The 16,921-nt window shown below is 38.7% G+C and overlaps 1 protein-coding gene across 1 annotated transcript in view; it reads right to left on the bottom strand.

Moving 5' to 3' along the window:
• tsnare1 (T-SNARE Domain Containing 1) overlaps positions 1 to 16,921 on the bottom strand; it is a 231,775-nt gene that overhangs the window by 163,157 nt on the left and 51,697 nt on the right. Inside the window, exon 2 of the mRNA XM_059338826.1 lies at positions 16,628 to 16,747. Within this exon, the coding sequence (XP_059194809.1) occupies positions 16,628 to 16,712 (85 nt within the window). The 5' untranslated portion in view covers positions 16,713 to 16,747. The remainder of the gene's footprint in view (positions 1 to 16,627; positions 16,748 to 16,921) is intronic.

Below are 16,921 nucleotides of genomic sequence, written 5' to 3'. Positions count from 1 at the left end.
ATTGAGACCATAATGTTGTCCTGAAAATTATTTCTGAGGTAATAAATCAAGTGAGAAGTTTTCAAATTTTGAACTGAAATGAATGTTTTTGCAGCCAAACTTAGCGCCCCCTGCTGGAACTCTGTAGAATGCAGCTTAAGACACTTCCCGGTTGGCCACCCTGCTCAGACCAGGAGGTTGCCGCCTGTAAGTAACACAGGATTTTGGCTTTTGCTGTCAGAATACTCGAGATTACTGCCAATACAACTCCAACAAGACATCACACTGCTGATATGCTACAGCTGAAGCTACATATTTAAGTCATACTCAGATGTAAATAAACATATAGTTTCTAAGTTCATAAAGAACAGAAACTAACACAGCAACTTCACCATGGACACATTATGGTTATTTTAAGCATATGAGTGAATCAAGCAACAGGATCAGCAGGAGTTTATAAAATATTCCCCTTGACATCAGTGCAGGTAGGCGTACAAACCTTCTATACCCCGAACCCACAAACAGCATCACATGCAGCCGTCCAGGGGTGTTGCTGTTGCTGTGCAACCATGTTGTTTTTAGCAAAGGCATGCAGAAAAATATACCGAAATTAAGTCATAACTGTGAAGAGCTTTGTTCCAGTCCGGCTGAACACCATGCTGTTTATATGCTGCAATTTGGCTAAATATTTTTTCTTTCTTTGATAAAAGCTTCCTCATAATTTTACAGCACTTCTCTGCTCAGTGGGAGATGGACAATTTGCAGTGTATGAAAGATTTGCAAAGAAACAAACATTAAGTCATCCAACTGATCTCGCTTAAACATTTAGAAAAATGCATCAATTTTGCGATACAAACAGAATAAATCAAAGTTTGTTGAGCACAAACAAAACTGATTTTATTAAGGGTATTCTTCATCGAAATGCAAATTCAGGCTTGAAATGATCGATTGAAAAAAAAAGAAATTAACACTGTCAAATACAGAAAGAGATATTTTCAGTTACAGCACATTTGCTTTCTTTTAAAACCTGATCCTCATTTTCATGATGCTTTCAGGTCGGTGTAACTGCTGTAGGCGTTTAAAATGCTGTCCAGTGCAGTATTTGACACAAAAAATGACCTTTTTAGAAAACTTTTGGAGCCTGTAAGTCAAATTAATTATTATGAGTACTTTCATGACAGGAAAACTCTTCTGACTTTTGTGCCACACATTTTCAATTGGACACCGGTCCAGACTGCTGGCAGGTAAGTCCAGTATCTGCACTCTCATCCTCTGAAGACATGCTGCTGTAACACATGAACACTGTGGTTGGAGCTGCAGCTTCCCATGAAAACAGGTTGTCTGGATGGCAGCATGTGTTGCTCCAAAGTTGTAAATACCTTTATATATACCTGTTTATACCTTTATATATACCTTTATATATACCTGTATATACCTTTATATATACCTGTATATACCTTTATACCTTTATATATACCTGTATATACCTTTATATATACCTTTATATATACCTGTATATACCTTTATACCTTTATATATACCTGTATATACCTTTATATATACATACCTTTATATATACCTGTATATACCTTTATATATACCTTTATATATACCTGTATATACCTTTATATATACCTTTATATATACCTGTATATACCTTTATATATACCTATATATACCTTTATATATACCTGTATATACCTTTATATATACCTGTATATACCTTTATATATACCTGTTTATACCTTTATATATACCTGTATATACCTTTATATATACCTATATATACCTTTATATATACCTGTATATACCTTTATATATACCTGTTTATACCTTTATATATACCTGTAAATACCTTTGTATATACCTATATATATCTCTCAGCATGAATCGTAGTAACACTAACACAGCTCATGACATCACAGATTCTGGCTTTTGAACTTTGCACTGGTAACAATCTGGATGGTCTTTTTACTCATGAGCTGGAAGAACACAACATCCACATCTACAAATACAACTTGTGTGTAGAATAGTACAGCAAATACAAATATAACTCCTCCAAGCACCAAGTCACTTTCTTTCAACTGGGTTTCATTCATCCATCTCACAATCCACCGTGAAAACTGCACATAAATTATTAGGAAATAAAGGTTGAATCAAATTGACTTAACATTACATTCCACAAAGTAAAATACAGATAAATGAAACAAAATACCTTGTTGGCTGCATACATAAAGGGAATTATATTTTATCATTAGTCTTCTTCACATTAATGATCAGTCTCGCTTGACAAACCATTCCATCTGAGCCATCGTTCATGCTTCCTGTTCATGATTCTGCTAGACTCCAACGCACCCGAGAGCAGCCAAACCAGACTTGGGTGACTTAGATCACCTTCAAAATAAAAGCATTATAATTTATACCAAATAAAATACCATTTAAAGAAACAAATACAACTGTAATTAATTCCTTTATCTGTTGCAATAAATTGGCAACAGTTAGAACAAACAATGTGGACTCAGAGGTCCAACGATATATCAGCCGGCCGATATATCGGGACGATATTTGTGTTTTTTACTTGTATCTGCATCAGCCGATACGTGTGTTCACCGATCAATGATCCCATTTCACTGACCAACAGCAGCAAGGCTCGCTGCAACATCTCCATTATTCTCTGGTGAGCTGCTGCTGATACCAGAACAAAGAGAAACAAATCAGATATGTGGATCATCTGAGGGCCACCACCTCCAGGACTAGAACTACAGACACACTGTTTGATATCCAACTGTTCATATGTTTGTTTGTTTTGTTAAAAAATGCTTCTTTTTTTGTTTAAATTGAGACTTGTGTAACATTTGTTATCATTGTGTCATTTCATCATGTAAATGGAGGAGAAAAGGCAATATCGGCTTCAAGAATCGGACCAAAACAATCAGCAGCAGATATCAGGGATCGGTTCAGACTGATGTCAAAATAATCGGATCGGCATCGGCATTAGAAAACCCATATCAGTCGACCACTACTCATCAGACCACAGCAAACTTTTCCACTTGCACCAGTCCTTCCAAGCTGTGCTTTGGCCCAAAGAAGCTGGAGGCCTTCCTGGATGTTGTGGATATTTGACTTTTCATGGTAGAATATTCACTTGCAGCTGTAGATGCAACATCTGTGGCCTTGTTGCTGTCATGTTGATGCCGTGCTAGCTGAGGGATCAGAGCTTACAGGCATCCAATGTTGGTTTGAGCTTTGCCATGAACCTGCAGAGATTTATCTTGGTTCTCTGCAGATTAATATAATAATAATCATTTTTATTTATAGGGTTAAATGCAGAGGTTGAATATTCCCATTGCAGGACTAATAAGAGGAATCTTAGGCCCCGTTTACACCAGGACGCTTGCAGGTAAAAACAACAAAATATTTTATGGGAAGAGCCTTTCGTTTAGACGGTGACGGTGTTTTTGGTCTTAAAAACGTTAAAATGTGCCTCCAGCCTCCAGAGTGTAAACTTAGATCCTCTCCTCCGTAGCGTGTCGTCTACACTGACAAGACACAAAACTCTGATCTGATCTGCTCACGTCACGTATGTGTTTACGTCACATCCATGCTCCAGTACAGGAAATAAAGAAACGTGGGATTATTTCCATGGTGGGACCTTCAAGCTGCTCTGGCAGCTCTAATAAACTTACAGGAGTCTTTCCACCAAATGTACAGGATATGTACAGATAGTATTAGTGAACAGAGAAGGATCTGGAATTACCTCCATCACATTCTGGATGCAGCGATTGGTGGGAGGAGCCAGACGGCTTTGGAGGAGACCTGGGAGATCTAGTGATGGAGGAGAACTTTGTGGAAGGAGTAGCTGATGAAAATGTGTGGCGTGAAAACTTCCACATGGCCAAAGATGCTCTTATGGCTTTAAGTGATGCCGCCTGGCTGCATACCCAATCACATTCACACACTTTAGATCACCGTATTAGCAGATTTCCTCCTGGAAACGCTCATCTAAACGAGGAATAAAAAGTGAAGACGAGACGCCACTCAGACCGTCATCATGTAAACGTAGCCTTAACCTTGCTGAAATGTGTTGTCTGTGTAGAGTTTAACTTCATACCTGTCAAAAAGCTTTGTCAAACTATTGCATTGCTTTATTTACATGTTACAAACCATCCCAACCTTTTCAAACAGGCTGAACTAACTGAGAGCAGCTCAGAATATAGTTTCTAAAGGAGAAAGAGAGGCAAAAAAAAGAAGACTTAATTTGAAATTAAATTTAAACTGCTGATTATGCTTCAGATCAAGACCCATCAAATTATCTGATACATTACAATTTAATTATCTAATTTTCACTTCTGTTTTGCATTATTGATTTGTTTCATCTGATTAAAGGTTAATGTAACATTTTTGTTTTTTTACATTTTTGGGTAAATTGCCTGACATAAAACAACAAACCATAAATCCCCAACTGTTATTATTGATCAGAGCATATTAATAGCAGAAAGTGCTCACCAGAACTCTTACGTAGATGTCCTTTGGGGCCCATGAATATCCTACTATAATAACCATAACAGCATATTATAAGTAGGCTTCAAGATAAAATATTTTGTTTTGAACAACAATGTTTGATGGATGAGCTTAGTTATGTTGCCACGGTAACAGAGGTCACCCAAAATATACAAACAAATCTTCTCAATAGAAACGCTGGAACAAAGATAACACTAATATAAGCAACTCAAAAAATATATATAAGAAACTTAAAACCTTAAAACAACTCAGAACAGTCTAAACAAAAATGTCTGAAGGCTTCAGGCCCCAGAGCAGATGGCTATACTAATACTATACTATACTACTATACTATACTAATTAGGGCCTTGGGGCAATCGCACCGAGCACTGGTCCCATACAGCAATAGCTGTAGGGACCAGTGCTCGGGTCTCACCTAGAGACTCCATTTAAACTTTAAACAGTAGACACAAGTCTTGTGTATCGGTGTATTAATCCACGTTTCGATAGGTCATATAGTTTTTTATCAATCCCTGTTCAATGACCATGATCATTTTTGGAGAAATTCTGAGATTATAATGGGTGTGTATTGCACGGAATGTTCGTGTCACAGTGTGTGACATCATCGCCAGAGTGTAGAGGGAGAGAAAAAACTGTCAAAAAATAAATTTTAAAACTGCGCTCCAGGCCGCAAATTCCACTCTACAGAAATAATTTATACATAGAAATGTAGGAAAATTAGTCTTCTCCCTCACAATCCTCTGGTAAAGCTGTCAGAGTTATAGTTTGGGCGTAGGACGCACAGATTCACCACCAACACCACCAACAGCCTCATTGGCTCCCATATTAAAAACACACGGAGATTTCGGAAAAAGGAAAAAATAAACAGTCCAGAAATTTCAGTCTGTCCACCTCTGCTGTCACTGTTCCAGAACATTCTACAGCGGCAGTTAATTCTGTTGATTGCTTTGATCTGATTGCCTTTGATCTTTGATGTGATTACAGTTACAGATACTCACACACACACGCGCGTAAGCGCTCACACTCCTCACACATGCATACACATGCTTCAAACACGCACGCGCGCACACACACACACAGGTAACTTTATGCGATTTTAATTACATACACACACACACACACACACACACAGGTAACTTTATGCGATTTTCGCAATATACACACACACATATATATATATATATATATATATACAAATCAGACCGTGGTAAGTGAACTTACTGCAGTCTGCTTTGGTTTTGAGTATGATTTTGTAGTTACTGCAATTTTTATACCATCATTTCTCTGAAATAAAGCAAAATTTAAATCTAAAACTCTGTCATTTAAAATGGTGTGGTCCTTATGTGTCAGTCAGATTCCATAAAGGTGTGCTTGTTTTTTCACAGGTCTGATTTCAAAAGGTCAGCAACGTTGAAAAAAGGTATTTTTATCATCTTCCATCCATCTTAAAACCAGGGCTACACAGTAGTGTTTGTTTTATTGCAACATGCAGTAAATTATAGAAAGTACAGAGTTTGAGAATGTTCCATGAAGGTGGTGTGATTACCTTTGCATAGAGAAATTCATGACACAAGCTGTGTAGAGAGGCAATGTGCTTTTGTCAGTGCCATAACTGCTGACGTAACCAGTTTGGTTTGCAGTAATAATAAAAAAACTAAAAACTAAAAAACTAATTAGGCCTATAGGCAAAATATAACAGAAGCATCAGGGTTTCCAGGAATCAACACTTCCTGGACTCTGCTGTGTAAAACAGAATGCTTTAACAACAAGATAAAACATCAACAATTTAACAACCAAAATCCAACAACATGTTGGTCTAGAGTGTAAAGAGTGCTGCCACCTAGTGGTAGGAGAAGCTCCAGAGCTCCACAGAGGAAGTGCAGATGGCTCAGAGAAGCCAAAGTCAATAAAAGCTCATATAACAATGCAGGGTCACAGAGGGCCGGACCAGAGATCAATGAAGTCTCAGTTGGTCCATTAATCAATGCGTGGCCATCAGACACATGGCCCACTTTGGCTGTTTACTCCCCATCAGCAGCGCATGGAGCTGGAGGAGCATGTGCTCATCACCCAGTCCACCATCTGACTCCATGCAAGCTTTATAAGCAGGGTGGTGTCTCCATAGAAGTCCTCACAGGGAGCTAACAATGTGGACACATTAATGGGTCAGCTCCAACAGACTCTCTGTCTGCAGAGAGCCGAGTGGGAGTCTTAAACTGTGATGGTGTGGGAGGAGGGATGCTGTTGTCAAGCAATGTTAATCTTTACTGTTCTTACAAGCAAGTAGGAGCAGCTTTTATTGTACAGCAGCGCCCAAACAACAACTTTGATTATTATTTTTTAGTTCTTTGTTTTTCAGAAAACAAAAAGCTACACATCCAGGAGCCGTCTTCTTAAACAGCAGGAGATCACACTGCCAAAAACAAGATAAAAACTAAATCTGAGGGAAATGATCTTGCTGCATGGACAGATAATTTACCTTAAATTAAGATTATTAAATCTAGAAATAAGCATGTTGAACGCTTAAAATAAGAAATTAACTCTTAAAACCAGATAAAGTAAAGCTGCCAGCAGTGATGAACTGGCCCGAGCAGAGTGACCTGATGATTATTTGGTTCTTACCAAGATAAAAAAAACTTTAGATTTATTTAGAAGTGTTGGATAATGTATCATGTTTTAAGAGTTAATTTCTTATTTTAAGTGTTCAACATGCTTATTTCTAGATTTAATAATCTTAATTTAATAAATCTTGACCAGGTAAATTATCTGTCCATGCAGCAAGATCATTTCCCTCAGATTTACTGTTTCATCTGGTTTTTAGACTAAACACCTTTTTGCAGTGCACCATTGCTGCTTTTCTTTGTCATAAATAAATTGAACAGATTCTGGTTTGGGGCTTCTGGACAGACAAAACAAAACTTTTGCAGAGTTGGGACTGGCATCTTTATGAACTTCTTTTTTTTTTTTTTTACTTTTTGTTGACCAGATAATTAAGTGGAAAAAAAACTTGGCAGATGAATAGATAACCAGATAGAATGATGAGTTGCAGCCACTAGCTCCATCCCTCCTCTCCATACAACATGTTGGCAGTCCTGCAGAGCAACAGCCAGCGGCTCAATAGACAATAAACAGAAGGATGTAGGGCCTAAAGGCAGTTTTCTGTTTTTAATAAAATAATTGAAGTTCTTTTTTAAAGATATTTTTTAGGCATAAAAAAATCAATAATCAATAAAGCAAAAGCTGTACTGATAGTGGAGATAATGAGAGTGAAAGGGGGAGACAGAAGGAAAAGGCTCCGAGCCAGATTCTAACCTGCTGGCCAGGACTGAACCTCTAGGGCAGTGGTTCCCAACAGGGGGGGGCCAAAGATCCACGGAGGGTCACGAAGCCCTCTGGATGAGTCAGCATTTAAATTCATTAGTGGGACAAAAACAACTAAATAAGGGCTACATTAAACGTTTATTAATTTATTTAAATAGAAAAATCCCTATAGAAAAGTTTAAAAATAAAGGCTATATCACGAGAATAAGGACATGTGTAACATCCCTCCTGCAGTATACACAGGTAACCTCCCCTAGCGGTAACCTCCCCTAGCGGTAACCTCACCTGGCGGTAACCTCACCTAGAGGTAACCTCTCCTAGCGGTAACCTCACCTAGAGGCAACCTCACCTAGAGGTAACCCTCTCCTAGCGGTAACCTCACCTAGCGGTAACCTCACCTAGCGGTGACCTCACCTAGTGGTATCCTCACCAAGCGGTAACCTCACTTAGCAGTAACCTCACCAAGCGGTAACCTCACCAAGCGGTAACCTCACCTAACGGTGACCTCACCAAGCGGTAACCTCACCTAGCGGTAACCTCACCTAGCAGTGACCTCACTTAGCGGTAACCTCACCTAGCGGTAACCTCACCTGGCGGTAACCTCACCAAGCGGTAACCTCACCTAACGGTAACCTCACCAAGCGGTAACCTCACCTTGCAGTAACCTCACCTAGTGGTAACCTCACCTAGCGATGACCTCACCTAGTGGTAACCTCACCTAGCGATGACCTCACCTTGTGGTAACCTCACCTAGCGGTAACCTCTCCTTGCGGTAACCTCACCTAGAGGTAACCTCACCAAGCGGTAACCTCACCAGGCGGTAACCTCACCTAGCGGTAACCTCACCTAGCGGTGACCTCACCTAGCGGTAACCTCACCAAGCGGTGACCTCACCTAGCGGAAACCTCACCTTGCGGTAACCTCACCAAGCGGTAACCTCACCTAGCGGTGACCTCACCTAGGGGTAACCTCACCAAGCGGTGACCTCACCTAGCGGTAACCTCACCTTGCGGCAACCTCACCTAGCGGTAACCTCACCTAGCGGTAACCTCACCAAGCGGTGACCTCACCTTGTGGTAACCTCAACTAGCGGTAACCTCACCTAGCGGTGACCTCACCTAGTGGTAACCTCACCTAGCGGTGACCTCACCTAGCGGTAACCTCACCTTGTGGTAACCTCACCTAGCGGTAACCTATCCTAGCGGTGACCTCACCTAGCGGTAACCTCACCAAGCGGTAACCTCACCTAGCGGTGACCTCACCTAGGGGTAACCTCACCAAGCGGTGACCTCACCTAGCGGTAACCTCACCTTGCGGCAACCTCACCTAGCGGTAACCTCACCTAGCGGTAACCTCACCAAGCGGTGACCTCACCTTGTGGTAACCTCAACTAGCGGTAACCTCACCTAGCGGTGACCTCACCTAGTGGTAACCTCACCTAGCGGTGACCTCACCTAGCGGTAACCTCACCTTGTGGTAACCTCACCTAGCGGTAACCTATCCTAGCGGTGACCTCACCTAGCGGTAACCTCACCTTGTGGTAACCTCACCTAGCGGTAACCTCAGCTAGCGGTAACCTCACCTTGTGGTAACCTCAGCTAGCGGTAACCTCAGCTAGCGGTAACCTCACCTAGCGGTAACCTCACCTAGCAGTAACCTCGCCTAACAACAGTAACACAGAGCTAATGGAAAAATGCCGAAACGTCAGGGAGACGAAAATGCTGAATATCTCCAAAAGAAAAAGAAAGGGTACCATAGAAGCATTTCATAAGAAATAAGAATAATAATATTTACAATATCATTGTTTAGTTTTTATCTATAAATGTATTCTTGGGCTGCTTCCCTTATACTTGGTGCATACATGTGTGGAAACCAAACTCAACATGGTCTACACTCACAGATCATTGTACAGATACTAGAGCCAAGAGTGAGAGCTGAGTTAGGTCAGAAAGCTTTTAGTTACTCTTTATTATGGAACAATCTGCATGAAGAATTGAAATTGTCTGAGTTGATCACAATCGGTGAGTTTAAATCCTTTCTATAGGATAAAGAAATGTCCCTTGGTCAGTGTGATGCTCCTTATTAGTCTCTACTGAGGCTCCTCCGCTGTTGTTGTGATGCTGGATTTGTATTTAATTCTTTATGTAAACTGTGTTTAAATGTTGTAACTTGTCATTTTTTATGCTGGTTTCTTGGCCAGGTCTCTCTTGGAAAAGAGATTTTTTTAATCTCAATGAGACTTTTACCTGGTTAAATAAAGGAGATATATATTTACAATATGTACATGTTTTGATATTTAAAATATATGTGGATAGATTTTAGATATTTTTGTTTTGTGAAGACTGTACCTTTAATGTGTCACTCTCGCGAGTGTTTGGTGATGTGATTATCTGTCAGTCAGGACAAGCAGGGAATGGAGAGACCTCTCTATCTCCTCTCTCTCTCTCCACTACTTTCTAATTTTGAGTACAGGACGCAATCTGTATTTCATTTTGTGACATTTTATATTTTGTATTTTTCCTGCATTTTTCTGAGTAAACATTTCAAGTTTACCGGCTGGTCTCTGTGGATTTATTGGATGTGGACATGGGGAAGAGCGTCAAACTGAGGCTTCACCTCCAGAACACTTTACAAGTTTACAACATCAACACTGAGCTCCAAAAGGCTTGTTGAGGCAAATGTTTGATACTGTGATATCTAAATGAAACTGACTTGAGTTCAACCTCTGAAGTCCAGGAGATTTTGGTTGAAATTTGTCAACTTCCTATGCATTAATGTCTGTCTGTGTTTAGCATCTTTCAGTCTGTCCTTACATCACATGCATGGATCCTTTTTCATAAAGCATCAGTATAAAGCTGCCAGGAACCCAAAATACAAACAAAAGACACAGGTGTCTATGGAAAAGTAACATTTTTTTTTTTTTACCATTTATACACACAAAAACAGCAGAAAAAGTAATAAATAATAAAACTACAAAACAGTCTATTTGCATGTCAATTAAAAATAGTAATAGTTTTCATTGTAGAAAGAAAATTCACATTTTAAAAATGGTCTAGAAACATAAATGGCAAGCTGATTGCACTTTAACCCTCTGGAGTCCACGAAAGTGCAGGAGCACGACTTCTTCATGACGTCAAAAAAAGACACAAAAATTACCCAAAAAAACAACAAAATAACTAAAAGAAAGACACAACAGACACAAAATGGCCAAAAAAGAAACAAAAAAGACATGAAAGGGATTAAAAAATGGACAAAATAGTCCAAGACTCCAGAGTTAAACTGGCTTTCTCAGCTTGTCTACATATCATATATAAAGTTATTACTGTAAATAAAACACGTGTGTTTTCAATAAATAGATGGAAATCATGGAATTAACCACGTGAATGCCAAAAACAAGAGAGTGTCTCTTTAAATACACTCCAGTACATACATTATATATATATATATATATATATATATATATATATATATATATATATATATATATATATATATATATCATACTCTGAGAACTGTGCCAGTAGTGTAAACTGTCAAGCATAAAGTGGTACACTTTTCACTCTTTCATTTTCCAAACAGCGTTTATTAAAACAACATATGGCGTATGAATACGTGTTGATATTGAAGCAGTGTTGTCCTGTCAGAGAGAATGAGACCTGGTGCTCTGAGTGGAGGGTGGAGGGTGGAGGGTGGAGGTGGAGGGCTGAGAGGAGGAGAGAGATTAGCCTAAAAGACAGCTCTATTAGAGACTTAACCTGAGCTTTGATCATTTCCTGAGCTCCCCTTCAGATCAGCCTGAGCAACAGACGGCAAATCTGACAGGCTGCTGCTCCACCCCCACCCCCCACCCCCACCACCACCCATATCCTTCATAATGTACCAGGCTTCACTGTGATCAAAGAGCCTTTCTGGTGACTGAAGCTCCATCTGTCTGTCCACAATAGAGAAGACTGAGAGAGGAACTGGCTGTCAGGCTGAATAAAAAGGGAGTATTTCAGGGCACATATGAGTACAGTATGCTGGAGTCCAGAGACTAAAAGCATATGTGATGTTTATTTTCCCTCTGACACATCCTCTCTTCCTCTCTTCCTCCTACTCAGTCTCTGAGCTGCTGCATAATGACTTGTGCCAGCAACTCCCCTCAAGTGTCAAACATGATTGGTATGAACATATATTCTGTGCACACTGCTATAAATGCACCGTACAAAGACGACAGATAAGGGCCCATTCATCTCACAACGACTGGTCAAACAGGAAACATTAGACGGAATAAAAAGACCCGAGGTCTTATTCATAAAGCTCCAACTAACAGCAGCACCCTGCACCAAACTTTCTGCTCTTAACTTAACCCTCTGGGCTCTGATTTGTTCTTTATATACCACATGATATTTACTATACTCATGTTTGGTGTTTGGTATTTTCTCAGCACAACTTCAACATGGTCTGACTATTATTTTTTCACTTTAACCCACTTTATTAACACATTGAGCCCAAAAATACACAAAAATCATGAAATCTGAAATAAAATTATACTATTTAAAACAATAAAACCACAGATATGCTCAATGAACTGTTTCAGACCTAAAAAATGTATACATAGGTTGCAAATATGGACATATAAAGGTAAAATTCAAATATAATAAAACTATGCACAAAAAATTACCATAAAACATGTTTATTTATAGGAGCAGTGTTAGGTGATTTGACCCTTTTTTCCCATTTTTGCAGAATGCCACGCCTGCCTCGTCCCATCCTACTTTTATACTTGAACAAATAATGTTGTACTATCAAATTAAAGCGATCCTTTCTTTGGTTTTACACAACCTCGGAAACAAACAAATCACAGAGCAGAGGATTAACCTTCTTTGTGAACTGACTGCTGCATAGATACTTTCAGTAATTACTTAAAAGTGACAAACAATGAAAATAGGAATGCATGACATTTATCAATTAAATGTTATGAGTGCAACTATAAACCATTTGTAAAAAGTCCATTGATAAACATTATTATTTGGAATTTAATTGTTTGTTAATGGTAAAGTACAATTACCTTACATTAATAAACTATCCATTTGTCATTTATAAATGATGATTTAACATTAATAAACGATCTATTTACCATTTATAAATGATGGTTATTGTAAAGTTATCGGTTTGCTCAAATTTGCAGCTGATGATACGAAGCCAAATGGTTTCCATTGACTCATCAAGCACATTACATGTCTACACACTCCAGTACAGCAGCTGGTATTCATTACAGTGATGAGTCTGATTTGGCAGCTTATGTCCAATAATAACATGTTTTAAGTCTGAGGCTAAACGCTCTCAAACAGCTATCTTTGAGAGAATTTCTGCCGAACATAGATGGAAATAAATGAACCTTTGAAGAATGTCAACGTTCATTGCTGCTAACCCTAACCCTTCACATAGCACTCAGAACTATGGAACATTAACAGCTGAATCATGACAGTAAACCTGAAGCACTGTGGCAGTTTGAACATTGTTTCTGATGGCATAGCTGAGAAAAGAATAGAACTTAACAGGTAAAATAAATCAGAAGTCATTAGATCTGACTTTATCTGAGATGACCTTCATTAGAAGGAAAAGTACCCTGGTTTGTAGCTACAGAAGTTGAAAAGTTATGTTTTTTATTTTATTTTTATTTTTCATTATAATTATTTATAATTTGATTTATTGTTTTTTTTGCTTATTCTTTTAATTTTATGAATATTATTTTTATTTCTCTAATTTTGCTACACTGGAACAAATTGCTGTTTGATTAGTCAAAATGTTTGGATGACTACTATTTCAGTTGCACAATTTTATTGGAGTGAATAAACATGTAAAGTTATTTTATGTCCGATCCAAGATGAAAGATGGCAAGTACAATCTGATGATGCATTATTGGAGAAGTTTGATTTATGTATACCAGATGTATGCAAAATGTTTGTTAAAATTTTCAATAAAAAGAAAGTTAAAAAAAATAAAAATAAATCATAGTGGTCACAGTCAGAAATGTTGAAATCCTCGAGATAAAGAGAAATAGACCTCAGTGTTTGAAGCATGCTAGCAGCTCTGTGGGCGGAGCTTTGAATATATAATAACTATTAACACTAAGATAAGCACAACATGCTCACAGTGGCAACACTCATAGAATGATTGTATAATGTTCACCATGTTCACCATCTTCATTTAGCAATTTAGCATACTAACATTTGTGAATTTGAATTAAAAACAAAATAGAGCTTACTCTGATGAATCTCAGTTTTGCAGGTGTTAAGTATAAACGAAAGCACTGGGCAGATTAGAAATGTGACCTGATGATGGGACCAGATTATAAATTAAAGGATCATCAAAGTGATTACATTCCATCCTGAGGAAAACATGACTGTCCAATGTAACAGTCCATCTAGTTTACTGGAAACTAATAATTCAACCTGATGGTGGTGTAGGGCAGGTCGGCACCCTTTAAAGAGCCATTGTTGGTCACAAAAAGGAAAAAAATATCAGAATGGAGCCGCAAACATTATTTTAAACCTTCCCTTTACCACCTTACCCAGATGAAACAGCCTGCTACATCAAATTACCCTGCTAACAACACTAATAGGTCCTAATCAACATTTATTAGTGTGATTTTGTCAGAATGCAGCCAGGATCCAAGTGCAAATAAGAGGCTGGACACTGAAGAAATATCTCAGGAGGTTTGGAATCAAAAGGAAACTCAAAACTAGACTTGATGTTGGCAAAAGCCACACATTTTTATATTTGAAAAATACTTTGGGCCTACACCAACAAGCATTGAAAATTAAAATCTAAAGACGTAGAAAATACATTTCATTTGGTATACAGGTGCATCTCAATACATTTGAATATCATAGAAAAGTTTATTTATGTCAGTGATTCAATTCAAAGAGTGGAAATAACACATTATATAGACCCATTACACACAGAATGAAACATTTCATGTCTTCGTTTATTTAATGTCTTCTAATTATAATGATTGTGGTTTACATTTAATGAAGACCTGTCTCAAAAATGTTGATATTACAAAAGAGCAGTTTTAAAAAGTACATTTAATATTTAAATGTTGGCCTCTGAAAAGTATATCCATCTATATGACTCAATACTTGGTTGCAGTGTTTGACTTGAACTACTGGAAATGGACTTTTCCATGATTCTAATTTATTGAGATGCTCCTGTAAACATTGTGTGGCAGCTACAGGGAGCGTCTGCAGATGGCCTGAAGAGCCACATGTGGCTCCGAAACCGCAGGTTGCCTCCCCCTGGTGTAGAAGGTTTTTAATTTAAAAATGAGAGCAGATGACAAAGGGCCTGGCTCTGCCTTCACCACTGTGCTTTTATACTGTGTGACAGTCAGTCTTGTACTCAGCTACTGTGAAGATATTGTGAAAATACACGGTTGCCCATGAAGTTGGAATAATTTTGTTTTCAGACACACCACTGTTAATTGTGGTTTTATTTTCATTGTGATATGTTTGGAAGAGATTGATTAGTAAAGTTTTTAAATGTAATTTTAATAGGTGTCTCTCATAGTGACACAGATATTCATCATCCAACCCTTAGCTCTATGGAACTTTTTATCCTCTTTCAGCTACTTTAGCTACTCCATGACTTTACAGCACTGGTCACCCTCATGTCCAGCAGCAGCAGCAGCAGGCACACTACCTGCCTGGCACCAAACAGCAGAGGGAAAGAGTGAACCAATATCTGGTGAATACCGTGGAGCATGTAGCAGCTAAAAAAGCAAGGTATTTCCCTCAGGGGTTGGTGGAGACCAAACTTGAGCCAACATTGGAGTGAATATTGGACTTAAATTCATCATTTTGTCTAGCCTGGCTAACACCCGACTAATCTCAAATGAGATTAGTCGGGTGTTAGCCACGGTAGCGTAATGCTATTAGCCCCGGTACCGTAACGCCAGTGATCTGGCTACGAGCCGGGGGACAGCAGAGCCGCCGAGAGACCTTTCACCTTTCAACTTTTGCTCTAAACTATTTAAAACACCGTCTATAGCTAAAGAGTTTTGCGTCTGCTGCAGCCATGTTGGATCCGTAAGAAAACTACAAAACTACAAGCTTCTGTCTGTCTAGTAGTACGCGTCATCTTCTCACCGTCCCAGTTTTGACGTTCAGCCTCTGGTGAAAGTAACTGCTGTGGCCAGATGAAGCGAGCTCCTAGTGCTGCAGCATGGAGTAAGTCTGGGGTAAGTTTCTCTTGAATCCTGACAGAACACCACGGAGAAACTTCAGCCTGCATTTTTTGAAGCAGAGCAACTAATATTGGTTTGCGAGAGCAAGAAGTGAGCGGGCTATTGAGTCGTCACTGCTCAGCACTAGCTGTGTGGGCCACATGTGCACACATGTGTATGCGTTTTTACACAACTATGCACTCCAGGGACTTTATTTATTCTGCTGTGTATACACAAAAAGGGGCTCGAAATGTGCCGATGCCACTTTTTAAACATAATTTCTCACCGTTCAGGAAATTATTATGGATTTAAAACCTGAGAATATATATAGTATATATATTGAAACTTGAGAATATATATATATATATATATATATATATATGTATATATAGAAACCTGAGAATATATATTGAAGGTTTTAACCGAAGGTTTCAATATATATTCTCAGACTTTTAATATACAGTATATTCCTAGATTTTTATGTATATTCTCAAGTTTCAAAATATATATATATATATATATTCTCAGGTCTCTTTTCATTCCATATATATATATATATATATATATATATGACACCTACAATGAAACCATCCTTACCTACTGGTTGGTAGCCCTGCCTCGTAGGACCTCCAAATGGGTTGCGACTGCCAAAAGAGCCTCCGTCAATGGAGCCGTATGACATGGTGCCTGGTGGTTGGTGGTGTCGGCTGCAGGCGCCTTGGGAAGAAAAAATAACATGAGTTACAACAACAAAACGCCATTTATGTCCACTTTGCTGTGCCAGTCTAAAAAAGAGTGCACTCACAGCACTGACAGGTAGTGAAGGAAGTAAGCTTGATCTGAATAACATCTTTATAAACATAAGCCCTGTACAGATTACTAGAGGAAGGG

The sequence above is a fragment of the Centropristis striata genome, chromosome 8 (genome assembly GCF_030273125.1).
Source record: "Centropristis striata isolate RG_2023a ecotype Rhode Island chromosome 8, C.striata_1.0, whole genome shotgun sequence".
Taxonomy (NCBI): domain Eukaryota; kingdom Metazoa; phylum Chordata; class Actinopteri; order Perciformes; family Serranidae; genus Centropristis; species Centropristis striata.
Note: the sequence above shows the minus strand (reverse complement) of the source record. Positions and strands in the feature narration are given on the sequence as shown.